The sequence below is a fragment of the Betta splendens genome, chromosome 14, assembly GCF_900634795.4.
Source record: "Betta splendens chromosome 14, fBetSpl5.4, whole genome shotgun sequence".
Lineage (NCBI taxonomy): Eukaryota > Metazoa > Chordata > Actinopteri > Anabantiformes > Osphronemidae > Betta > Betta splendens.
In genome coordinates, this window is record NC_040894.2 from 16589439 (window position 1) to 16616984 (window position 27546).

The 27546-nt window shown below is 45.2% G+C and overlaps 1 protein-coding gene across 6 annotated transcripts in view; it reads right to left on the reverse strand.

Annotated features, from left to right (window-relative positions):
• Positions 1-13542: 13542 nt before the first annotated feature.
• cblb (Cbl proto-oncogene B, E3 ubiquitin protein ligase) overlaps positions 13543-27546 on the reverse strand; it is an 84633-nt gene continuing 70629 nt past the window's right edge. For 5 of the 6 annotated variants that reach the window (XM_029173226.3, XM_055514363.1, XM_029173222.3 and 2 more), the window contains 13 exons: positions 20532-20669; positions 19804-19891; positions 19490-19621; positions 17781-17981; positions 17354-17548; positions 16873-17235; positions 16490-16551; positions 15968-16081; positions 15829-15893; positions 15663-15755; positions 15286-15465; positions 15048-15161; positions 13543-14692 (listed from right to left, as the gene is read on the reverse strand). In XM_029173226.3, the coding sequence (XP_029029059.1) occupies positions 14439-14692; positions 15048-15161; positions 15286-15465; positions 15663-15755; positions 15829-15893; positions 15968-16081; positions 16490-16551; positions 16873-17235; positions 17354-17548; positions 17781-17981; positions 19490-19621; positions 19804-19891; positions 20532-20669 (1999 nt within the window). In that variant the 3' untranslated portion in view covers positions 13543-14438. The remainder of the gene's footprint in view (positions 14693-15047; positions 15162-15285; positions 15466-15662; positions 15756-15828; positions 15894-15967; positions 16082-16489; positions 16552-16872; positions 17236-17353; positions 17549-17780; positions 17982-19489; positions 19622-19803; positions 19892-20531; positions 20670-27546) is intronic. The other variant, XM_029173225.3, reaches the window with a different exon arrangement.

Sequence of the window (27546 nt, forward strand, 5' to 3'; positions counted from 1 at the left end):
ATCCGGCGTAAAACTTGCCAATAACAACTACGTAAATCGTCCATAAGAATTTCATACTGGATAAGTTCAGGTCTGGGTTAACAACGACAACCGATGCTGTTAACCTACAGGGTGCTGGTGCATTGACTGGAAAACTACAGCAGAGGTTATCAGGGAAACAGGTAGGAAAGTGCTTGGTATGTCATCTGGATGAAAGAAAGAAGACTTGGCGGTGGAATGAGGAAGTACAGGAATGCATCCATAGGAAGAGGTTGGATAAAAGGAAGTGGGATGTAGAAAGAACTGGAGAAAGTAGACAGGACTACAAATGAAGCTCAGAGCAGAGTTAAGAGGTGGAAAGGCCAAACAGAAAGCTTACTATGAGCTGTATGACAGATTAGACACGAAGGAAGAAGAGAAGGACTTGTACAGGCTAGCCAGACAGAGAGATAGAGTTGGGAAGGACGTGCAACAGATAAGGGTAATTAAAGACAGTGATAGAAAGGTGCTAACAACCCAGGAGAGTGTACAGAGAAGATAAAAGGAGGATTCTGGGGAGCTGATAAATGAGGAGAATGACAGGGAAAGAAGGGAGGAAGATGTGGATGTTGTGGAGCAGAAAAAAACAGAAACAGATAAGGTGAGGAAAGCTCTGAGAAGGAAGAGTGAAAAGGATGTTGGTCCTGACGACGTACCTGTAGAGGTGTGAAAGTGTCCAGAAGAGACAGCGGTGGAGTTTCCAACCAGTTTGTTTGAGAGTGAGATAATGCCTAAAGAATGGAGGAGAAGCATTCTGGTGTCGAGTATGGTTTCATGCCCCGTAAGAGCACCACTGATGCCATGAGGTAAGGAAGGTGCTGGGGTTCACGTACTCGGGGTCAACAGTTCAGTGTGATGGCGAGTGTTGAAAAGAGGTTTGAGCAAGACTCAAAAGAAAGGTTTTCAAGACAGTGGTGAGACCAGCTCTGCTCTGCAGTTGGAAAATGATAGCAGTGAGAAAGAGACAAGAGGCAGAGATAAAGGTAGCGGACATGAAAATGCTGAGCTTAGAAGTGACAAGATTGGACAGAATCAGGAACAAGCTCATCAGAGGGACAGCTCACGTTGCATGTATAAGCAACAGAGTCAGAGAATCCAGACTGAGATGGTGAGACGTAGACACACATTTTGGAGCAGGTCTTGGACCATTAGGTGACATGGTTTGGGTGGTATTGCAATATTACAGTATTACTTATACAAATATATTATAGAGAAATATGCAACATGACTAGTTCCTCATGTAAATGGTTGTGCACATAATTTATCCACGGTCCCTTAGTCAACGTCTTCATGTGGCGAGCGGTCTCCTTCCGTGTCCGCGTGGCGAACATGAAACGCGTATCGCTTGTTCAAACACGGACCGCTTGTCTGGAGGTACTTTCGGTCGAATGTCTGTTGAACGTCCAACGTCAAACTAACTTCACCGCGGTCAACTACCGCTAATTACTTTAGCTTTTAGACCAGTGTTTAAGATAACACAAGTTAAATTTTTCATATTTTTCACTTCTTGGGTTTCAAATTGTCATTTCCTGTCATTTTAGCTCTGAAATGTACGCTCTGTACCACATAAAAACAATAACATCTTCATGAACAAATCCACACCACATACTTACCAGCAGCAGGGACAACGCGATATGAACTGCAGGTTACACGGACCCTGAGGGAAGCTCTGTGACCTTCAGGGACACTTGGAAATCCCCAACATAGATACGAAGTGTAGATCTTCTCTTTTTTGCGGCAGTTTGCAAAGGTTCCCTGTGCATGTAGCGGATTCAAATTATTAAAAGTTTGATATTAATGCAGAAACATTAATATACCTCGAAGTTGGGGCACCAGGTTTGTTTTAAATCTGAAACCACGCTTGTATCAATCTAGTCAACGCCAGATATCAATTCAATGAGTTACCACTCATGAACAACAATAACCACTTTCTTGTGATAAAACTAAATCAGTCTCTTATGCCGTGAATTCTTGTCGCGGTTCAGTGACCTCTGCTTAAATCTGAAGAGCAATGCACACAAAACCAGGTTCCTTTTAACGTTTTATTAATCTAACACTACTGGATATATGAATAACATAATATGGAAATACTCAAAAAAACAGAACAGAAAATGAGAGAACGATCAGAATGAGATGATGAACAGTGAATGAATCAATGAGTGAAAAACCAAAGAGTGGTCAAGACCTGAGTGTGTGATGGCTTTGATCAAGCGAAAAGAGTATTTGTCTCTAACTAGTTCGAATCTAAGGATAACTAATGAATTTGGGATGTTCAATTTAAGCGCTTTGAGAAACACCAGAATTCTCAGAGGATCAGAGATGTTCGTTTTGCCTTAGTTTGGAGCTGTAGCCGCTGTGCAGCGTCTCCCGTTACCGGTGGGTTGAGCAGGCGTGCCCTCTCTGGTCCAGGTGCCACGGCCTCTGGGCCAGGAATCGTCACCCGCGGTGATGATGACGGCTCGGGTTCAGCGAAGTAACAGTCAGCCAGGCTGGACTTCCAAGGTGTTTCCAAGCGTCAGCGCTACTTAAACTAGCCCAAAAAAAGGAAACGGCTGGAATCTAATTTAATTAGTTCGATCAAAAATAGCGAGTCAATTAAGGACTGGTTGTAATAGTTTCAGTTTCGCGGAGTTTCTTGATGACTTTCTAACGTAACAAAAATCGTTGTTCGTTCGTGTTTCGTGTTTAGGTTTACAAAATTTAAGAACAAAGGAAAATTAAAGAAAAGTTATGCGACGCAAAAAGAGAAGGTGAAAGAAGTTTGAAGATAGAGGGAAATCCGATTCCTCTAGGGTGTCACTGGTTTAAATACCCCTGGGGCAGTGGTCACTGCAGGGCGGAGAATTTAGTTCAACCAGTGGTGAAGAGTTCCACCTCTTTTAGATCAGGAATCAAACTATTTTGTTTGGATCGCTCCTAAATCTGGGATAACTAAGCTTTCCTCTTTTCATCACGCTCAAAGTTCCATCACACCATAACACAATAAACATGTAATGATCACTTTGACACTCAAATAAGCAGAGAAGTCGGAATGGTTAAACAGCAACATTAACTGCATAGAATCTTAAGGTCTTATATGTGGTCCCTTACAATGCTGTAACAAATTAAATGTTATTCATGATGCCTGGTCTTGTCTTATGCAACACCCAGTAAACACTAAAACATACATGAATAATAAATGCAAGCAAAATCAAATTATAAATGACCTAATCTGGACATTACTAATTAAACAATTGTAACACTTAAAAATGTGATACAATAATAAAATAATTGTAGCTGGTGGAAATAGTCCATGTGTATGTTGCACAGATTAAAAGAAGTAAAAAAGGTGAGTCTCTCTATTTCAACTTTGTGTCTACACACAAAGGAAAGCATGGTGATGAGTTGAAGTCCCTTTGTAACTTTAGGAATTTCCTGGCAAATCTGTAGATCAGGCATTGAACATCACACAGAAACCAATCTAATATCAAATGAAAACATTTTGTCCACAGAATACAATGACATCAGTTTCATGGAAGTTGAAAGCTCTGGTGCGTCTGAACCAGAACTTGTGTCCAAATGAAGTCTCTTGTTCTCTTTAATGAGCACATTCCACATTTTATGGCTGGTGGTCCCAGTTCTGTGAGAGACAGCTTCTTGGTGATAAATGTGACAGCCTCTCCTCTTGGCATGATAAGCAGAGGTGGAATCCTGAGGGATTTACAGGTAGATCAACAAAGTGGACTCATGGTTCTTTGATATGGACCTTTGGGATGTTGGCGTCAATTGGTGCCTGTGGTGATAGAAGCCAGTCTCCTGTTGTGGAAAAAGATTCTGGGGACTGAAAGGGACTTAGGGGCTCTTCAAAGGAGGGAGTTAAGTTCACATGTAGTTCAGGTTACCTCAGTCCAGACGTGGATTGCTACAGCATTACCACCACACAACATATAGATTTTAGGGAACGTAACATTAATTTATGCATGAATATAACCTAAACATTTATTTGTCTTTATGACAAACACAATATACTTATTTGTGTGTCTCTTGTGGACAATGATCCAATTGTAAATTATTAAATTATAATAAGAATAAGAAGAATAAGAATAAAAAAAACCTTTAATAGTCCCGCAGTGGGGAAATTACGTCTCACAACAGCAGTACAGATGAGCGAGAATACAGGTACAGAACAGTTTGTGTTGGCACAGTACAAAGCAGTACAGTACAGTTAGAGTGAGTATGAGGTCATTGCAGGGTTATTGCACAGTAATGGGTATAAGATTTTTACCGGTAACAATATACATGATTGTTCACAGATTTACACAAATATTGTGCAGAGCAGGTTGCTATATAAACCACTGATGCAGTGGGTGAGTGACTGTAGTGGGACATGGTCAACAGTTCTGATTTATACAGTCTGACAGCAGCAGGTAGGAAGGATCTACGATATCTCCCCTTCACACAGCGAGGGTGGATCAGTCTGCTACTGAAGCTGCTCTCCAGAGCAGACAGTGAGTCCTCCAGTGGGTGAGAGTCCTGGTCCATGATGGATGTCAGTTCAGCCAGGACCCTTCTCTCACCACCTCCTGCACCGTGTCCAGAGTGCAGCCCAGGACAGAGCTGGACTTCTTGATGATCCTGTCCAGTCTTTTCCTGTCCCTCACTGTGATGCTGCTGCCCCAGCAGACCACACCGTACAGGATGGCTGATGCCACCACAGAGTCATAGAAGGTCTTTAGGAGTGGCCCTCTCACTCCAAAAGACCGCAGTCTCCTCAGCAGGTAGAGTCTGCTCTGACCCTTCCTGTACAGTGCATCCGTGTTATGACAAACTGAGGCCTGTTTGTGAGATAGTCCATAATCCACTCCGTCAGATGAAGGTCCACACCAGCCTCCTCCAGTTTGTGTTTCAGAAGCACCGGCTGGATGGTGTTGAAGGCACTGGAGAAGTCAAAGAACATGATCCTCACAGTGCTGCCGGGCTTCTGTAGGTGAGAAAGAGTTTGACGTAGGAGGAAGATGACGGCGTCGTCTACTCCTATGCCGTGTCGGTAGGCGAACTGCAGCGGGTCCAGGTAGGTTCCCACCGCAGAGCGGAGGTGACCCAGGACCAGTCTCTCCAGTGTCTTCATCAGGTGTGATGTCAGGGCCACTGGTCTGAAGCTGCTGGGGTCTTTGGCGTGCAGTGTCTTGGGCACTGGTACCACGCAGGAGGTCTTCCAGAGCTGTGGTACCACCCTCAGCTTGAGGCTCAGGTTGAAGACATGCTCCATAACTCCACACAGTTCGCCTGCACAGGACTTAAGGAGTCTGGAGCTGATGCCGTCTGGTCCAGCTGCTTTCCTGGCCTTGATCTTTCTGAGCTCACTTCTCACCTGGGTGCTGGAGAAGGATAGGGGTTGAGGGAGTGTCTCAGTGTGGTGTGAAGTGAGGGGGTGTTGTTGGGATGAGTCACCAGTCTGCCGGGTTTAAGGTAAAGGGCTTTGTGTAAAGGTGTGAAGGACTGTCGGGGCTGGTAATCCAGTGGTATGAGGTTTAGAGGCAGCTGCTGGGAGGTGTGAGTGGGTGCTTGGTCAAACCTATTAAAGTATGAGTTCAGCTCGTTGACCCAGCTCAGGTCCCCCTCAGCCTGTGGGTGTGGAGCTTTGAAGCCTGAGATGGTTTTCAGGCTCCTCCACACCTCACTGACACTGTTCTGCTGCAGCTGCTCCTCCATCTTCCTCCTGTAGCTGGACTTCCCCTCACAGATTTTCCTCCTCAGCTCCTCCCTGTCCCCTGATTTAAATGCTCTCTTCTTCTCCTTTTAGCAGAGCTTTAATATCAGGGGTGACCCACGGCTTGTTATTGGTGAAACACCGAACCCGCCTGGTGGGAACAGTGTTTTCACAGCAGAAGTTGATGTAGTCCGTTACACAGTCTGTTATTGCGTTAATGTCCTCCCCATGTGGGTTGCAGAGCTCCGTCCACACAGTGGTGTTAAAACAGTCCCTGAGAGCCTCCTCGCTCTCAGCTTCCACCTCTTCACTGTGCGGGGCACCACCGGCTGCCTGTGTACAACAGGTTTATACACAGGCAGGAGATGCAGGATGTTGTGGTCAGCTCTGCCCAGCGGTGGGAGGGAGGATGCAGTGTAGGCCTCTTTGGTGTTGGCGTAGAATAAGTCCAGTGTTTTATTGTCTCTGGTGGGGCAGGTCACATACTGGGTGTATGTAGACAGAGCAGCTGAAGGAGGTGCATGGTTAAAGTCCCCAGAGATCAGGAAGAGGGCCTGTGGGTGCTGTGTTTGCAGCCTGCTGGTGACTGAGAGCAGGGTCTCAGAAGCTGTGTCAGCGTTAGCGGAGGGTGGGACGTACACAGCAATTATTATAACGTGTGTGAACTCCCGTGGCAGGTAGAATGGCCTCATGCCCACCGCCAACAGCTCAATGTCTCTGTTACACAGCTTCATTTTGACAGTGCAATGTCCTGGCATACACCACCTGATGTTCACAAACACAGCCAGACCGCCTCCCTTCCTCTTACCGCTGTTCTCCATTCTGTCCGCACGTAGCAGATGAAAATTGTCCAGTGCGACAGTCGAGTCCGGGATGAGTGACGTCAGCCAGGTCTCCGTGAACAGCAGAACGCTGCTGGTTCTGTACTCCGGCTGGTACCGTGTGAGCGCCGGGAGCTCGTCGATCTTGTTGGCGAGAGATCTCACGTTCCCCATGATGACGGAGGGGACAGAGGACCTGAAGCGTCTCGTTTTCTCCCGTCGTAGTTTTCCGGCGCGGCGCCCACGTCGGGACTTCACCAGCACCTCAGCGGTGATCTCGTGTCTGTCTCTGGGCAGAACTACGGCGCTGCGCAGCGCGATCAGCTGCTCCGCGGTGTAAACAATGCGCGCTCTGACCCCGACGCACATCGTAGCTTTAAAAACAGCGTTTGTACTGCGCCAAACTTAGAAAAACTATATAAAAGCTGTGTACAGGTTGTGTACAATAATGCTACTAACAAAACACTAGACAGGTAAACTTAAATAAGTGAACAAAGTAATAAATAGAAGTAAGAGGACAGGAGCTGTTGTAACCAACAGCCAGCTCGACCGGCGCCGGAGAAAAAAAAATTATAAAAAAAAAATAATAATAAAAATATAATATAATAATTATAATTATTATCGATAATATTAAATTATATTAAATTTTGAAACACCAAATTACTGTTTTAATATTATATAGGGAAGCGAGGGCTTTGGAGCGTTTTACTGCTTGTTTGTGTCAGGGATTGCGAGTCCTGGTCCTCGAGAGCTACTGTCCTGCTGGTTTTCCAACTCTCTCTACTAATTACCTTGATCAGGTGTGTCGGTCAATCAGCAGCTAACTGATCAAGGTATTTAGCAGAGAGAGTTGGAAAGTAGCTACTAGTAGGAGTAGTAGCAGCAGCACTCAGACCAGCATTGGACATCCATCATCTAGGCAATATCAACATCTTCTACCTTGCAGAGCTTAAGGTAAGTAAAACTTTTAAAGCAGTGTATCAAACATTCTTTGATATATAGTTAAATTTATTTAAGTCACTCTTGTGAATAGTTTATGCTCATATTGGTCAAGAATTGTTTGTTTGTGCTAAATTTATAGTTTAAATAGTTTAATGGAAAACATCTATATTTAAGATTGAGGAAAAAAAGAAGCTTATAAATGATGAAATGATAAAAAATGTTTTCAGTTTAAAGCAGGGGTATTCAATTTAAAGACCACTGTGCTGCAGGTTTTGCAACTCTGCCTACCCTAGCCAATACTGATTATATAATTCAGGCGTGTCAGTTGGCTGCTGATTAACACGCCTTATGAAGGTAATCAGCACTGAGAATTGGAAAACCAACAGGACAGTGGTCCTCAGTGCCTGCCCCTGGTTTAAAGCCTAAATGGCTCTCCAAATGAGATTTTAGCTTCATTCTGAGTTCAGTGTAATACATACCTCATAAAAACATTGTAAAAGAAAACTAATGTATACTAATGTACTGCCATGTCCCCCAGTGCTACAATTAAAAAAAATAATTTCAGCCCTACGGTATATGTACTATAACTCATGTAAGCTCATGAATATTTCATCTGTGTCTTGCTATTACCCTATTTTTAACACTGTTTATTTTGTCATTTCAGAATGGACTTGCACAGTCTTATATGGACTAAGCCTAACTTGCCATATTTCAGGCCACCGCCATTAAAAATATGTGGTAGCTGTACTGGACCAACCAAAAGTTGTGTCCTGGGTGTTCAATGAAAATATGGCCAAACCCAGCACAACTAAAAATAACAGAATTGTTGCCATATCAGATGGCAAATCTATACAAAAGATTACTCTTTATGAAGAGTTTGTAAACAAAATGGCCCCAGAGACCAGTTATATCCTCAGGGGGTAGGCCCTGCGGGGGCAGGCACCCCCATTCATCCTACACATTACCAGGGAGACACAGTTCTTCAGGAGTGCTCCAGTCAGCATGACTGACACTCTGATAGAGGAGGGAAAAAGCCTCCTTCACCCCTCGTCACCACTCACCCCCCTATGCCAGTGTGCTACAACTCCAGGACTCATGACAGTGGAAGGGGAGGTCATTGAGGTAAGTCAATTCATAATATCAGTCAATCAACTTCATAATACCAATAAAGACAGTGGATTAATACTGATGTTGTCTAATCTTCAAATTGTGGATAACTACATTCTCTTAATATTATGAATAAATTGTTGCCTAACTCATCAGTCATCCTTTCTTCCTTCTTCTCAGGTGTCAGCTGTGAAGAAAGTGGAGTCGGGGAAGGAGGCTGTTCCCCTTAAAAACATAACATTGCAGAAGGTACAGTACACTGTCCACATCAAATCATTACATTTGTTGTTTAGTTTGTTTATGCCATTTTGAGCAACAGTTACTTTCTATTGATGACAAAGTTAAAAAGCTTAATTCTATTCCCATTGCTTAATAAAACAAAATGTACACACACACACACTACTGGACAAATGCTAGGGCTCACAGTTATGAAATGATTGAAAGTAATCTGTGCTTGCTCAAGTCTCTGCATCAAATAATATATTGTCTTTGACAGGACACCACACAAGTGGCATTGACTCTGTGGAGGGAGGCGGCCGTGGAAAACGTGCAGCTGGGGTCCCATATTAGGGTGTCCCACCTTAAAGGTAGACACAGCTCATATGGACTTCAGCTGCAGTCTACAACCTACACAAAATTTGCGATAAGCCTGTTTAAAGCAAAGAACACACTACTAAGATGTACAAATATTAGCCCATAAATACATAGCTATGTCTTTTTAACAATATGGCTAAAAAAGCATCCTAATACAATAATAATGGGGTTTACAGGATAGTACGGAGCAGCTGGAGTCAGTAAACCCCTAGGTTTTCCCACCATCACTGTTCTAATATGAGCACATGAAACCTACCACCATTTATTCTCAACAGGCGATGACAACAGAGACAGATGCAACTGGAGAAATTGTTGGGGTCATGGAGTCCACCTCTGAAGGGATGGTGGAGCTGCTGTTGGCCAGCAACGAAATATTTAAAATTGAAAAGGCCAAGTGGGAGCCTTTGGATCCTGAGCTCAACAAAGGACCTGTTACAGTTGAGTTTAAGGCCTGTGGAAATTGCATCACTTATACTCGAGAAGTAAACCTATGCCCATTTGAAATATTTGATGATTAATTTAGTATTTATCTGTGCTCTTTTGTTCATTGTTAAATAATTTTTGGCAAACTTTATTTTGTGAATAAATATATCGGATAACCACATTGTTTTCTCCAGTGTTTAATGTCTCACATAGTAACTCACATATTTTCTCCATATACTCACAGCCCCCTCATGAATACAACCCTATCTAGTATTGAAATAACACTACAAGAAGTCATTCTTGTTCACTTGTGTAGAGTCTTTCATAACCTGGTTGGCTCTTGAAGGCCTAATGAAGTGATCAGTAAAATATGATTAGAAATATTTCACGAATTGTGGGTGAAAATGGTCATATCCTATAACACAAGGAAGGCATTACCCTGATGAACATAACAAACTGCGGTAATTGTACGCACCTGGTTCTGTGGGGCATGTTACTCATTCGGTTTACAGACAAACATTCGGACATTGCCTTAAGTTCTTAAACGTTACATTTCAAGTGTTTTTGAATAACGACATCGTTTCTACCCCGTTTAGCAGACTTTATATTTTGGATCAAAGCAGACAGATGTTAAAAAAATCCCATTCTTCATTAAACCAAAACTCTTCTTTTCGTCATCTGCTAGTAGTGGCTGGCAAAACAAGACGATTGTCCTTTAAAAGAGTCTCTGTGGTGATATGCAGCCGGCTGATATTACCTACCAAAGGATGAAATTAATTACTGAATTAGTGTTCGAGTTGATACCAGCCAAGCTAATGCACAGGCTAACGTTAGCACAATAAGCTAGCGCTACTCCTGACAAGCCAAAGCACACAGTCATTAGGTCGTAACTTTATACAAATTTGACTTTACAAGCTCAAACAAAAAAGGTTTTACTTACTCGGTGCTAATTTGACCATTCTGTTCTTGCTGTGTTGTTACGTTTCTTCTTGGTATCCTGAAGCTAGTTTCCAGTTGTCCTAGTTTCCACACTGCGTAGCACAAATTTGATGATGCGTCAACAGCAGTACAATCCAGAACTTGATCCAACAGAAACCGATAGCGGTGGAATTCAGCACAGGGATATTCAGTTGTTTCCATTAGCAAGCAGTTCTTCTACTCTGCGCAGCTGTCAGGTTTCCCAGCTGTCAGATCTTCCTGCTGCTGGCTGCCTCGCTGTGTCAGTGTTCCCAGTAGAGATGTCCAACTCGAGACCTCCCACTCGACTCAGCGTCGATCTCTTGAAGCGGAAGTGTCGTCAAGCAGAATCTTGAGCACGTTCCGAATCACTACCAATGAGAGCGAGAGGCGTTGATACGTCACGTGACTGCCGAGCGCATTATCTGCAGTTTGAACGGACTGGTGGTTTCAATATGTCAAAACTTTATAAACAGGGCAAGCGGACCGGATCTAACTACTCCCACATCCTTTGAGCTACAGAAACCATTCCAATATCAAAATGTTCAGGTTTTTAAGGAGAAGTGTGCTATTATTTTTCACATTTGTATATTTTATATTTTTCAAGTTATTAAGCTTTTTTCAACTTTTTTTCCCCATTGAAATGAATGGAAGAAGGATTTCAAATCCTCTTCAGCTTTGTCTGCTTTCAGCTTTAACCACTTCAACACACATTAAGCTACAGACACCATTTGAACTACAAAACAATCTTCAACTATTCAACTATTAAAGTCTTGTTTAGCTTTTTGATTTCTTTAACAGATTCTGAGTTATAGCAGTTTAAGCATAGGGTGTTTTTTTTAGGAATTCTCAGCTTTTCCATTAGTGTGTGTTGCGTCTAATTGAGTGGGGAATGCCACAGCTAGAGTGTGAAGAGGCGCTTTCTTACACCAGAACTTCTCTTTAACTCGTCACTACAGCCACAGTTTTCACTCTATCAACGTATTTTCTTCACACGTTTGTAGTCATACTTGTCTTCTTACCAATGATGTGCCTGGCTAAGCTATCAAAACTACACTTTAGTCTGTATCTGCCTCAAAGCACAGAGATTTTTTTGAATCCTAACTTTAACTATAAGACTACAAACACAACAACGGTGGTTTTACCCATAAGCCTTAGCGGCTCAGGGCGGGACTTACTGCTGTGAGCCAGTACAATATGTTAAAATTGAAATTGCAATGAGTGATGATGATTTTGTATTAAAATATTCTCATTTGCTTTAGGTTTAGCGTTTTGGCACTGTTGCAAATTTCAAGTGTTTGTTTAATAAAATAAACATGATAAAATGACTAAGGATTTGTTTTCATTTGAGGAAACTTTTCAGCCAAGTCATCCTGAAGCCACTGTGTTAGGTAGCAAAGTGGTTTAATTTCTTGATTCTGGAGTGGGACATTTGGGTTTGATTCCTGTCTGAGGCATGTATATGCAATCATATTATTGTATAAATATTTCTATTTCCCAGATAAAGTGAGTCATATCCTTAATGTATCACTACCTTGGTAATCGATATCATATATGAAGAAGTTTTAGAAAGTTTAATTTTTAGAGTAGGAGCTATACAGCCACTCTAAGCAGTGATAAGAGCAGCTAGTTTGGCCCAGTGGCAAGACAGCAAGACCCTAATGCAGGAATTCCAGGTTCAAAACCCCGCTGCAGCAAGTCTTTAAGCTTTCTTCAGAAAAAAGATTTACAGCACTGTTGTCGCGTGTAAAACACTTCTAAGTGAAATCAAACTGCTTTTGTTTTATTTGTGCACATTCAGCTCTGCAACTTCTTCTGTGCAGATCTGATCAGCTATACATTCAAATCATCGACTAGTTTCAGTAATGTAATGTAATTCCTTCATTTTAGCATATCTTGAATTTCAACAGATCTCTTTGAACTATCCTTAATTTGAAATTCAACTGCGCTAGCTTCTTCTGAAAATATTCAGCTCTGTTTAAACAACACCCAGTTCTGTTCAGACGCAATCATCTGTTTTTTATGTGTTTAAGCTACTTTCAGATATGCTTTAAAATTTTCAACTATTTCCAGCAATTCTTCAGCAATACATTCAGCATGGAGGCATTCACTGTACGTTTTCCTATGGAAATGCTTTATCTAGTTGTTTAAGTGTTTGTGGTGGAGAACCAGTGCAGCACACACACAAACAAAGCAAATAAAACTAAAAACTTTTTATTTACCTATTTGTGTAAATAACATATCAAAGTTATATTAAACTATGAATTAATTGCACATTACGTACACATTGTCAACATATGAAATATTGATCAAAGACAACTGCCTGTTGCAACTAAGGCCACCTTCTACTGGACAAAATCTAAATAAATTAACAAAAACAGTGCAATAGAGGGTTAAAGGTGACATTAACCAGATGAGTGAATAACCAATATTTCACATTCACTAAGAACTGCTGGATTGTTCCATATGAAGGTCACCCTAAAGTTATCAGCACACATCCCAAATTCTAGTCCTCCAGCAATAATAGTTTGGAAGATCCATCCAGAGAAATTTTCAACCATCATTCCATCACAAAAACAACTTTCAACATATATAAATAAAAAGTTGATATTTGGCAGATGTGGCAACTTTCATGTTTTATGTTTCAGCATATTTTTGAAACAATAATAAACAATATTTCACTGAAGATGTTGATCTGCACGGAAGGTAGCACATCTGCCAAATAACAGCTTTGTACCATTTATGACAACGTAATTATACTGTGAAAGCTTGATTATAATAAATGTGCTAAAACAGGTAATGTCTTTATCTTCAATACTTCTAAGGGTAGAGGTTGGGATCTGTTGATAACTATCCCATATATTACAACATGTTTGATTTCAGTTTTATCTAAGTGAGTCACCTGGGAAGTTTTGGAACATTTGGCTTCATGTTTTGTGTCTGCATGTTATCAGAGTGTTGGCTCACACAAAGCAAAAAAATGGACAAAGGTCAGTTGACTTAAAATGTGCTTTAATACTCATAAGAGGTTATTTGAGGTAATGCCATAATTTTCTTTGTTCTCAAAGATGATCAACTTTTGTTTTTGAAGGAAGATGAATCAAACACTGTTCAGTTCTAAGAAGCCTTGATTATGTGAAACCCAGTTGAACAAGTAAAAGCAGCCACAGGATCAGAAGCTCTAAAACAGTCAGATTATACATGGCAGTCTATAAGCTGGAGCATGGAGTTGAAAATGAGGCCTGTCCATGAGTCGGTGGTCAGTAAGTCAGTCAGTCAGTCAGTCAGTCAGTCAGTACTCAAGAAGCCTTGTGGATGAAGGAGGAACACCTTCAAAAACAAATAAAGCTTGTTGAGTTACCACTGAACTAAATCTTTGGTCAAGTAACACAAGACCTCAGATGATGAGACATAAATCAATAAAGCTTCCTCTGGATCCATCAAACCACTCACTCACCAGAGCTTGTTGTTGAGTTACTCAGACTCAGCAAACAGTAAGGTACATACTCTGTAAAAGGCAACAACAAAGGGAAGAGAAGCACAGCAGTCAAGCACAGACCCTGAAGGGAGTCAGAAGTGTGGGGTTTGGCTCCCCCCACTGGGTGTAAGTGCCAATGACAATACCAGGTAGCTGAAACCACCTGGTTCTCTGGAGCAGAGAACCTACCAGTCTGGAGGGTTGCAGTATGTAGAAGCAGCATGTCACAATAATTTAAAGCCCATTGTAAACAACAAGCTACTGCTTCCTGTCACCACATATTACCATATTATTTTCCCTTGGTCTTGCTTCGTACATCTTTTCGTTTTAGACACTGTTGGGAAAAGCCAGGCAGAATGAGGAAGCCCTTTTATTATACCCATTCCAGCACAGCTTTATGGCTTGGGAATTACAGGTTCAGTCTTGGAGCCACTAAAGCAAATTCTCTGAGAATATTTCGAGCCACATCCACTTTGTACTGGGCAATCATCATTGCTCGCTTCACTTCTTCGAAGGAGTATCCCTCACCCATCAGCTGGGCAATCTTTGCATCTGTGCTCTCTGACTCCAGGTTCTGCGGTCTCCCTGCATGAACGTCTGGAGTAATCCTCCTTGGGAGAGGCTTAGGGGGCCTGGAAGGGGCCTGCAAACACTCTAAGGAAACTGTTGATAACAAATAACATCAGTAGAAAAATCAGCCAGTTACACAGAAAGAACACAGAGAAGATGAATTGTTTTAGCAGGTGACAGCAGTTCAAAGCCACTGAAACCACTGAAACAGTTATGCAGTTAGTGTCTGATGTGGGAAGTCAGGTGTGGAGATGCAGTTTATGTTGTTTATGTGTGTTAACTCTGGTCAGAAACCAGCATATATGAAATTAACCAGTAACCACACTTCTGGTTTTTATTCTACAGTTGGTTTTAAAAACTAGATAATCTGACAGAGCCACATATATAGGCCTTTATATGTCCTGGTAAAGCAACTGGATGCTTTAACTGGAGAGCAATGCAGCAATACCTTGAGATGATAGACGATCATGCTTGGATCCACCTCTGGATCCTTTAACATTTTCTGTTTGCCATCTGGTTGGAGGTGGAGGAGCAGCACTGTTCAGAATGTCCAGCGCTTTGTCTGCACCACACATGACACACAGAGTCAGGTAAACAAGCCTGTTGCTATCTAATACTCAGCACTTGAGTAAGTAATGCTGTGAATGATATATTACTGTGTCATTGTATCTGAATGACAAGCTCACCAGAAGTTAATAGCAAATGGTTATGCCCAGATGAGGGCCGGTGTGAAGATATGGAGAAGGTGCAGGATGAAGCGGATAACGAGCAGGGAAGATCAATGAAGCTGTGTCGCTCTGGTGGAGGAGGGGGAGGCAGAGGAGGGGGCTGGGAAGGAGGAAGGCTGTTGAAGGGGTCTTCTAATGCTGAAACACAACACAAACCACAGACAAGCACAAAATGTGATTATGCTGTGTAACTGGTGAATGTGCATCCATGTACAGCAGCAAAACATGTGATATGGCAGGATGCTGTAGTACAGCAAGTACAGTAGGCAACCCTGAAGGGGCAGAGCAAGTGATCACAGACTTGGCAAGTTGGTACCGTGGCTCTGACAGGTTACCTTGTGGGGGCAACAAAATATCATAGTCAGAGGGTGTTGTGATGGTGCTGGAGGGGAATGATGCTAATGCTTCGGCCACCTCTGTGTTTCCACCTGAAAAAGATCAGCAAATGTGAAATGAGCTGCTGCCGTGTTCTTATGCTGTAACACTAAAGTGAGGTCTCACTAGGCTCAGGGGCGTGCAGCTTCTTCTCACCAGTGCTGGACTCAGAAGATTCATCACCCAAGTGCCTACATGACAGAGCACATTGTTTGGTTGACAGCTGTCATCAGTACACTAGGCTCAATACAGAGAGGGTCAGTACCTGCTGGGTGAAAATATGCAGACAGGAGTCTGGCTCAGCGACAGATGCGAAGAAGGGATCTGATAGTCATCATTCATCATCTTCATGGCCCTGTGCTGTCGTTCTGCAGCAAGACTGTTGAAAGGGTCGAAGGGTGTGTGGACATGACAGTGATCTGTTATTAATGATGAGAACTGAGACAAACATGTTAGAGATGCACTCAGCTCTACACAACATACCCACAGCATAATATAATAATGTAAAAATGAATACAATGCAATTTTGCATGTAACATTTTAAAGGCTGACAGCAGACATAACTACTCTGATCTAGGTAACAACAGAAACAGACTTAAATACTCTCCACAATACTGAGTGTCTTCAAGGCAAAGACACACATGATGCCTGTTTAAGTTAATGGTTCCAGATTCCAGAACACACCCAGTGTTCTATCTCCAACCAAATTACCTTCGTAAGGGAAGAACGTTTGTTCAGTAGTAAATACGAGAAAGCTTCTAAAAAAGACTAAGTGAGGTCAACCCACTGGATGATGCTGCTGCTGGTAGGGGTGTTACTGTTAGGCTCCTCGAAGTTCTTGACACAGGGCTACAGAGACACAAAAGATGCATTAAAGCACATACATCAGTTATGTGTTATGACTACTGGTCATGAGACACTGGACAGCGTGAATATCCATATAGGACAAAAGACGAGCAGAAACAAAACCCAGGTCATACTAACAGTCTGTCTGTTGAGTGTCCTCACCTGATGTCACTGTTACACTTCCCAGGGGAGGGTTTTATCATTTCTATTGCATTTTACAGTTCAAATAAAGATGTAACTCATTAGCATTTTGGGTCACCCTATTAACCTGTAACAAACCACACACCCACACAAACACCTACACACATACATTAAAATCTCTACCTTGCAGTTCTCAGAATGTCTTGGCCCCTCCATTTGGTGATATGTCTTCCCAGATCCAGCAGATGGACAACTGAGTCGTCTTCCGTGTGAAGGGCCATTGGGCCCAAACTGGGCCTGCTTTTCAGCTTCTGTCACATTGCTGTCTTTGTGGCAGCGTGTCTCAGGGGGGATCTGTGGGTCAGACATTCCACTGCTGGAAGACGACATTGAGGAAGAAGTGGAAGATGAAGTGGGGAGCCAAAATTGGCGTGACTCTGATGGTATGGGAGGGGGGCGCTCAGGTGGAGGTAGTGGAGGTTCCCTCTGGGGTGGAGGTGGAGCCGGTAGAGGCTTGTCTTTTCTCCTGGACATGCCTGGTGAAGACTAGAATAACAAAGAGACACTTTAAAGCTGTGACAGGCCACTGACACTTGACTTTAGTGATTACATGTCCTAAAACAAAGGTTAACCACTTTTTATTTGGAGAAAGATTGTCACTAACCTTCGGAGAGCTAGTGGGACTAGCAGACGGGGAGCAGATGGCACCCTTCTGAATAAGGTCGAGTCTGGGAGGGACAGGAGGGAGGCTGAGGTGCTGGACGCAGTGTCCCAGATCTCCTCCGTGGCCCTTTCTGTGTTGGCTGACAGGTGAAGAGGTGGGAGACATCATGGGCGAATTCTGGCGCTCGACACAGTGCTGAAGAAAACATCATCTCTTCAGTCAGAATGTGGGTTCTTATTTATCAAGTTATAGTATATACACCTATATATACAGTAGTATAAACAGAGACACAATGCCCCTAATTTACACGGGTCCATACTGAATCAGTATTGGTACAGTGTCTGATGGATCATTTCAATAACTACTAGCATTTCAGTTTGCTAAATGTCACATTGGAAAATCGTATTTCAATAACTTTATTTCTTACCTTTCTGATATTAGCCAGTCCATTCATGACCAGACAGTCCTCTCTGTCTTCTTCATCATCCAGTTCGAGCATTTGGCAGATTTGCTGGTCCAAGAAGAAACATTTGGTGCCCTCATGTCTTGGATCAAAGGGATCAACAATGATGGGTTCTGTACCTTTTATCTCACAACGGCAGAACGGACAGCCCTGACCATCGGATTCCTTAAACAGGGAGGAAAATCATTTAACAGTAACTTCATTTTTCATCTGATAAACAAAAATGTAGATTACTTGGGAATACTTATTTGCTCAACTATTGCTGTATTTGTCCCTTTTTCCTCCCTTAATTCATGTTTGATCATCAGATCATTGATCATGTAGATCATTTGCAGGCCACATGCCAGCCACTCTCAAACAGACTCCACTACGTCAGTTGCTATAATAAAAAGCACACGATGTTTACACAGAACAAAACTGTGTTTGTTACAGCCTTATGGTACTGTATACGGAGATGCACCAAAGACACACTGTCATCAGTAAGATATTAAAAATGTACATAATGTGATTCACAATCTGGTCAAACTATGGCACACAAGTCCCTGTGAGTAATTTCTATGCACTGATTTCCTGTAAGAGGACACTAATAGCTACAGTAGAACTAGGGAATCCTCATGTGCCCCCACATGCTCAAGATCAAAGCCATCAGGTAATTGAATTACACAGATCATCAGCCAGCTGTGTGTGACTGTCTGTTCCACTTGGATAAGCAGGGAACCATTACAGAGTCATGGCGTGATTAAACTGCTGCTGTTACTCACGGGGTCGAAGTAGGAGATTTTCCTCTGTGTGACTCAGGTTTACTAATGTGGAGACAAGACTTCAACACTCACCCGAGTTTGTGGGTGAGAAAGCACTGGTCAAACTAAGCTCTGGGAGTGCTGTGCTCATAGTTGCGTTCAGAGTAAGTATTCTAAATGATACAAGTCGAGACCTGGGCCATGTTCAGGACAGTGCTGACATGGACAGGTCAGACCTATATTTTATGTACCAAAAATCCCCATTTGATATATCTGTAATATAATATAATATAATATAATATAATATAATATAATATAATATAATATAATATAATATAATATAATATAATATAATATAATATAATATAATATAATATAATATAATATAATATAATATAATCCTACAACATCTAGGTAGTGAATAATAATGTAGGCCTAATTGCTCTGATACTAAACATTGCTGTCTTCAGTAATTTCTAATTAATAATGTCAGTAAGTGAGTCAGTGAGACAATTAGCAGGTGAGTCAGTTACCTCAAGGCACAGTTCAGAGTCATTTATGACACTGCTTTCCCTAATTCACAGGTGGGTGAAGCTTCTCTGTGTTTTTGCTTGTTTTTTTTCCTATACATTGTTCACTGCATTGACCTACACCCTTTGTTTGCCTCTGGATGTTTTGTCTTTGGGCTGAATCAAATTAAGCCAGAGTGTGCTGCTAGGGTTGACATATACAATACAGCATTACAAGATTCTAGGACTGACTGTACTCTGTTCTTTTGTGCACTTCCCTCTCAGTTGAAAAGATGCTACTTTTCCACCTTTCTCTGGATTTGATTATGATTTACATACAAATTGTACAAAGAAACGACAGACTCATATTTAAACTCAGATTCAAAGACATGATATGAAAATGTATTTGAGCTCATTAAAATACCTGCCAGGCTGTGAGACAGGAAGTACACATAAGGTGACCGCAAGGTTCAATCTTGACATCTTTGTCGTTCTCAGCACAAATTTTACAAAGCTGGAAGGTGGAGCCCATCTCACAGTACAGGTCATACTGCTCCTGTTTGAAGCAGAGAATCATATTTACAGTTCATTAAGTCTGAGACAACAACTCCTTTATTTATGATGATGACTTTATAAATGATTGTTGTTCTAAAGGTTTAGAAGGATGTGAATCATGTCACACGATAAACATGCATTTTAAAATAGGAGTGACAGAAACGTGTTAATTTTCAGACTCACTTGTGTCACTTTGATGTGATCATGAGGCATTGGCTCACATAAACCAGTGAGGTCAGGATTGTAACTGCGACCATCAGGGAACAAGTAGCTACAACAGAAAAGCAGCAAGAAAGGTTTTTCTTGTAATAGTACTTTTAATCTATTTCGACTCATGGTTGACACATGTGATATGTGTGCATGTGTGGTCCTGTACTTGTACAGCGCTTTTCTACCTGGTTTTACTCAAAGTGCTTTAAACACTGCATTCAATTCACTCATTCACGCACACAAACACATTCACACACACAAACACCGGTGGCAGCTTGGGGTTCAGTGTCTTGCCCAATCACATTTTGGTCCAAGCAAGGTATCGAACCTATCCTATGGTTGGTGGACGACAGCCCAAAATCCTTTTTTTTCTACCTAAGTGAGGCCCTATGGTCAATTATGGGGCCGTTTGGGTGGGCCCCACAACTTTAAAGGCCTTTATGAGGGTCAAGATGTGATTTTAGGGCTGAGGTTAGAATTGAGGTTTGGTTTAGATTAGAGCAAAGATTAGACGTCTGCCTTTAGCTGTGATGGTTAGGGTTAGGGTAAGGGGCTACAATGGTGGGGCCCCACGTTGATGACAAACACGACTGTGTGTGTGTGTGTGTATGAGTGAGTGTGTGTGTGTGTGTGTGTGCGTGCGTGCGTGCGTGCGTGCGTGCGTGCATGCGTGCATGCATGTCGCGCTACATGGTACATACAAACCCTCCCTGTAGCCATCGATGAGGGCCTGAAACAGAGGTTTGTTGTGGGGGATGGTTTGCAGTATGTTGCTGTCACCAGTCACGTAGCCAATAGCCCACTGGCCCAGTCGTGTACAGCTCAGTCTAAAGATGTAACTGTCAGTCACAAAGAGAAAAACAAACACTGTTTAAAGCTGTTCCCAATGGCAGGTTTCATACAAATACAGCAGCACTGATTGGCATAATTCAAGTACATGTTACATAGGTACAGGTGTTTTAATCTGACTATGTAATTCCATTATAGTTGGGGAACACAGTTTAGAGTGCAGTTTACTGCACTGCTACAGGAGACAACAGTTGTATTGGTATTTTAAAGGTTTAAAATGTTTCTGTAAATTTCTCTATTTCTGTCTACCCCCGAATAGTCTAATTATAATAATAGTCTCATTAGAACCACATTGTACTGTAGAACAAGACCTTAAGTAAACATCACAGCCGAAAGTGTGTATTAGTCTGAGTAGAGCCAGGCATCTACGGCACATGCCAGGGCATCTACGGCACATGTTACTGTTCCTACGGCACATGCCAGGCATCTACAACACATGTTACTGTTCCAATGGCACATGCCATAGCATCTACGGCACATGCCAGGCATCTACGGCACATGCCGCTGTTCCTACGGCACATGCCATGGTATCTACGGCACATGTTACTGTTCCAATGGCACATGCCGTGGTGTCTACGGGAAATCTTGCGGCATCTAAAGGAAATAACTTATTTACTGGTGTATTAAACCTGCGTTTTTACAGTTTTACACTGGGTCCAAGCCGTAAACCTTTTGAGGTGATGTCATTGCTTTAACATATGTTTTCATCTTAGTTATCACAATTACATAGTGTAACTGTAAGATACCATAACGCTATTAAGTAGTTACAGTAAGTTCCATTTGTGTTTTTGTACTTGTGTGTGGTCAAAACGAAACTTAAGGAATCATTTTGTGGCGTAGGCGTAAGGTTTATGCTTATACTTATATAAGTATATTATATAAGTGTAAAAGATGTGTGGAGATGGTTGGTTAAGGTGTTTTGGTTCAGGTTTTTCACACTAAAAGTGTTACTTTTCCACACTAAAAATTGTTACTTTTTTATTTAACACATTATGTGTTTCCAGAGACTGGAGACATTATAAACTGTCTCCAAAAAATCATGTCTCAAGCGCAAGCAATTGGCACTGAACTGGAATATTAAACCATTAAATGATGATATATAGGTGGCATTGGTGATATACAGTCATATTTCTATACGGCCTATAACAATACCCTGTACTGTATGTCATATTCCATGTTCCATTAGAGGAAAAATACAAAACAATGTAAATACAAAGCAGTATTTCAATATGTAGTTATGTGTCAAGGTCAATGAAAGTAGTTATAGGGTGAATAGTTGTTAGAAAATAAAATTCTACATTAAATTACTAATCCTTTTAATAAGTGTTGTTTCAAGTCAGTGGTTACAGATGCCTTCATGGATGTGCCAATATGAAGTAGAGTCAGTGATTCTGAACGGGCCTGCTTACATGCACAAGGACAGGTAAATGTTTTTTATGAAAAATTATTAATTCTATTTTAGTTCATTTACACTATCCTCTTCCAGCTTTGTCTTCAGAGCTACAGGCCACAATGTAAGCAGTACTGTAAGCAAGCATCTTTGTCATCAGTCATCATTTTTTTTGTACATTAAGGTAGTCTATACATAAACAATATAATTATCCATAATAATAGCTAAAGTAATAAGTCCAACAAATTATTATTTACAGGTGGAGAACATATTCCTATCTTGATCTTGACGAAAGGTGCTGTTATCCTACTCATCACCTAATCACATTTTAAAGGGGCACCATAGAAAGCATCCTAACACACAGCTTCACATCCTGGTTTGGCAGCTGCAGAGCCCAGCACCATCAACGGGTCTACAGCATTGTCAGTACTGCCAGCAAGATTGTTGGTGCCCCTCTCCCGTTCCTGGAAGAGATTTATCAGCAATGCTGCACACACAGAGCAGCTTCCAACATGGGGGATCCTCAGCACCCCTCTCATGGACTGTTCTCTCTCCTGCCATCAGGAAAGAGGTACAGGAGCATACTGTAGGCTGCAGATCAAGCAGGTATCTACCAACCTGCTGTGACTCACAACTAAAGCAAAACTTCTGTCCAAAAGTGAACGGCTGCTAATGACTGTAGGTTCACAACTCTTTTCATTACTCTTGCGTTTATACATATATGTCATATATAATATTATATATAATATATAATAATGTATGAAAAGAGCACATATTTCAAATTGGCTGAATATACAGTGATATAATTCAAAACAGCACGATAACATTAAAAAGGTTTTATTTTAAAACAGTTTGAAGTGAAACAGAGGTTTTGAATAGATACAATACTCCTGTTAGCTCAGTCGATTGCAACACTGCAACACTTTCCCACAGGACTCAGCATGTGTCATGTACAGATGCTGGTCATACAATTAGAATATCATCAAAAAGTTGATTTATTTTTTAATCCTATTCAAAAAGAGAAACTTGTATATTATGCCCAGATGACAATGTGTTTTCCAAGGTCAAAGGTCAACACAGCCGTACACCATGCTTCCTGCTGCTGCCCAAGTTTATGCAGATGCAGCTTTCATTCGGCAACAGGACTTGGCACCTACACACAGTCAACTCAAAGCTGCCAGTGCCTGGTTTAAGGGCCATGGGATCCCTGTTCTTAATTGGCCAACAAACTCAGCTGACCATAACCCCATAGAAAATCTATGTGGTATTGTGAAGAGGAACATGACATATGCCAGAGCTAACAATGCAGAAGAGCTGAATTCCACTATCAGAGCAGCCTGGGCTCATAACACCTGAGCAGTGCCACAGACTGATTCAACCTATGCCATGCCGCATTACTATGTCAGGGACTCGGGCAGGCGGCGGACCCACATGCACAGCACGGAGACGATATTATAATCAACAAAAGGTTTATTCCTCAAGGCACGGTCAGACGGTCCAGGTCAACACAAAAGGCTCGGCAAAAGTACTGGCAGGGAACAGGCAAAAACTCACGGTAAGTAGATAATCCAGGGTCGGACAGGATACACGATGCGAACAGGAACAAAACACGAACACTCAGGGAACACAGGAAACTAGGGACGCTCAACTCATTCTCAACTCAACAATCTGGCAAGTGACTACGGGAACAGGAGGTGACTAAATACACAGATGAGTAATTAACTGATACAGTGCAGGTGAGGATAACGATCAGGTGGAGCAGGGACAGCTGTGACAAGACAAAAACCGGAAGTAAAGCTAAAGCAGGAACAGAAACCAGGAGACTACCAAAATAAAACAGGAAGTAGTGTTACACAGGACATGGCGTGAAACATGATAAGCAGGACATGGCGTGAAACAGGAAACAACTAGAAACAAAAACACAGATCATGACAGTACCCCCCCCCCTATGGCGCCTTCCACGGCGCCCACGGAAGCCCCCCCCCCCAAACCAGGGCGGGCGGAGGGTGGTCCCAGGCGGAGGGACCGAATCCCTCCCCTTCCAGGCAGACAAGCAGGGTGGGTGGAGGGAGGACCGGAGGAGGGTCAAAACAAGAGTCCACAGAACCAAAACCGAAAGTCCATGACAGGGAGAACAGAGTCCAGGAGTTCCTCACGAGGGTGGTGGCAGGAGAGTCCACATACACTACAAAGGTCCATGACCAGGAAAAACATGAAGTTCAGGGATTCCCTCACGGAGGGTGATGGCGTGGCGAGACCCTGCCCAGCAGCCGCTGAGCCAGGGTGGCACTCTTAGTGCCCTTGGGCTGGACCGATGTCCCCGGGGGCCACCCCGAATGGCAACGTCCTCCAGGCGGACGCTGATCCGATGGGCTGAGGAGTCGAGGCGGACGTCGCCGCAGGAGGCAGCGCCATCCGGGCAGCAGAAGGCGCCGAGGGCGAGGCCACCAGTCCGGCGGCCGAGACAAGGACGAGGCAGGAACCAGCGGCGTCCTCCTTGGACCACCGCGACGAGAGCCAGGAACCAGCGGCGTCCTCCTTGGACCACCGCGACGAGAGACAGGAACCGAAGCAGATGCGGTCAGCGCCGGACCGCCAGGAACCGATGCAGATGCGGCGGGAGCTGCGACGGGAACGACCCCCTCCTGGGGGTCGACAGGAACTACGACGGGAACGACCCCCTCCTGGGGGTCGACAGGAACTACGACGGGAACGACCCCCTCCTGGGGGTCGACAGGAACTACGACGGGAACGACCCCCTCCTGGGGGTCGACAGGAACTACGACGGGCGCGACCCCCTCCTGGAGGTCCGCCGGGACTGCGGCGGGCGCGACCCCCTCCTGGAGGTCCGCCGGGACTGCGGCGGGCGCGACCCCCTCCTGGAGGTCCGCCGGGACTGCGGCGGGCGCGACCCCCTCCTGGAGGTCCGCCGGGACTGCGGCGGGCGCGACCCCCTCCTGGAGGTCCGCCGGGACTGCGGCGGGCGCGACCCCCTCCTGGAGGTCCGCCGGGACTGCGGCGGGCGCGACCCCCTCCTGGAGGTCCGCCGGGACTGCGACGGGCGCGACCCCCTCCTGGAGGTCCGCCGGGACTGCGACGGGCGCGACCCCCTCCTGGAGGTCCGCCGGGACTGCGACGGGCGCGACCCCCTCCTGGAGGTCCGCCGGAACTGCGGCTGGCGCGACCTCCTCCTGGAGGTGCGCAGGAACTGCGGCTGGCGCGACCTCCTCCTGGAGGTGCGCAGGAACTGCAACTGGCGCGACCTCCTCCTGGAGGTGCGCAGGAAACGCAACTGGCGCGACCTCCTCCTGGAGGTGCGCAGGAACTGCGGCTAGCGCGACCTCCTCCTGGAGGTGCGCAGGAACTGCGACTGGCGCGACCTCCTCCTGGAGGTGCGCAGGAACTGCGGCTAGCGCGACCTCCTCCTGGAGGTGCGCAGGAACTGCGGCTCCAAGGGTGACGGGGACTGGAACGACCGCTACAGGGCCGACAGGAACGGGGACTGGAACGACCGCTACAGGGCCGACGGGAACGGGATCAGAGACAGGGGTGACCTCTACTTGGCCTACGGGAACGCCCTCAACCTGGCCTACGGGAACGCCCTCAACCTGGCCTACGGGAACGCCCTCAACCTGGCCTACGGGAACGCCCTCAACTTGGCCTACGGGAACGCCCTCAACTTGGCCTACGGGAACGCCCTCAACTTGGCCTACGGGAACGCCCTCAACTTGGCCGACAGGGACAGGAACTGGAACGACCTCAACTGGGCCGACAGGGACAGGAACGGGAACGACCTCAACTGGGTCGACAGAGACAGGAACTGGAACGACCTCAACTGGGCCGACAGGGACAGGAACTGGAACGACCTCAACTTGGTCGACAGGGACAGGAACTGGAACGACCTCAACATGGCCGACAGGGACTGGAACGACCTCAACATGGCCGACAGGGACTGGAACGACCTCAACATGGCCGACAGGGACTGGAACGACCTCAACATGGCCGACAGGGACTGGAACGGCCGCAACATGGCCGACAGGGACTGGAACAGCCTCAACATGGCCGACAGGGACTGGAACGGCCGCAACATGGCCGACAAGGACTGGAACAGGGACTGGAACGGCGTCAACTCCGGAGCTGGCATGACAGCTTACAGCTGCCGAGCTCGACGGGGAAGACGTCGGGCCTGACTGGGTTGGACTAACAGTCGTCAGACGGACGGTGCCCTCTGACTGGGACAAGGACTGAGCGTGACTGGGCTGAACTGGGATCTGGACTGGGCTCGACTGGACTGGGGCCTGGAGACGACAGGACTGCACCGGGGCATGAGCATGGCGAGGTTGAACTGACTGAGAGGTGGGGCATGAAGCGGCCGCTGGCTGCAGGCCCGGGAGTTGCAGGGCCTCACGCAGGACAGGCTCCCTCAGGACGAGCGCGGCTGCTTCCTTGAACAGTTGTTCTCTCGCACCCTGGTCTGCTGCCGAATCGGCGGTGTTCATGAGGTGGGCGAAGAGAAACGCAACTGGAGGAGAGCAGAGGAGGTGGACCCGTCGGGCGACGCTGTCTGGGATGCCTGATATCTGAGGGACACAGTCAGTCAGAGAATCAAGGGGCTCCTCTGTCGGAGAAGGAGACGGCTCGGTCCCCATGACCGAGACCGCGGGACCCGGAATCCTGGAACCGCGCCGCCGCCGCCGCCGTCCGGAGCAGCTGCGACTGTCCGTCGTTTGAGGCGCTGGGAGCGGTGTGGACCGGACCTCTGTACCGGGACCCGAATGGTGAAACGGGACCGCGGCGTCTGGAGCTTGGGCTGGAGACTGGGGAAAACACGACTGAACTGGGGTCTGGGCAACACACGGCTGAACTGGGGTCTGGGTAACACGCGGCTGAACTGGGGTCTGGGTAACACGCGGCTGAACTGGGGTCTGGGTAACACGCGGCTGAACTGGGGTCTGGGTAACGCGCGGCTGAACTGGGGTCTGGGCAGCGCGCGGCTGAACTGGAGACTGAGCAGCGCGCGGCTGAACTGGAGACTGAGCAGCGCGCGGCTGAACTGGAGGCTGAGCAGCGCGCGGCTGAACTGGAGGCTGAGCAGCGCGCGGCTGAACTGGAGGCTGAGCAGCGCGCGGCTGAACTGGAGGCTGAGCAGCGCGCGGCTGAACTGGAGGCTGAGCAGCGCGCGGCTGAACTGGAGGCTGAGCAGCGCGCGGCTGAACTGGAGGCTGAGCAGCGCGCGGCTGAACTGGAGGCTGAGCAGCGCGCGGCTGAACTGGAGGCTGAGCAGCGCGCGGCTGAACTGGAGGCTGAGCAGCGCGCGGCTGAACTGGAGGCTGAGCAGCGCGCGGCTGAACTGGAGGCTGAGCAGCGCGCGGCTGAACTGGAGGCTGAGCAGCGCGCGGCTGAACTGGAGGCTGAGCAGCGCGCGGCTGAACTGGAGACTGAGCAGCGCGCGGCTGAACTGGAGACTGGGGGCCGCG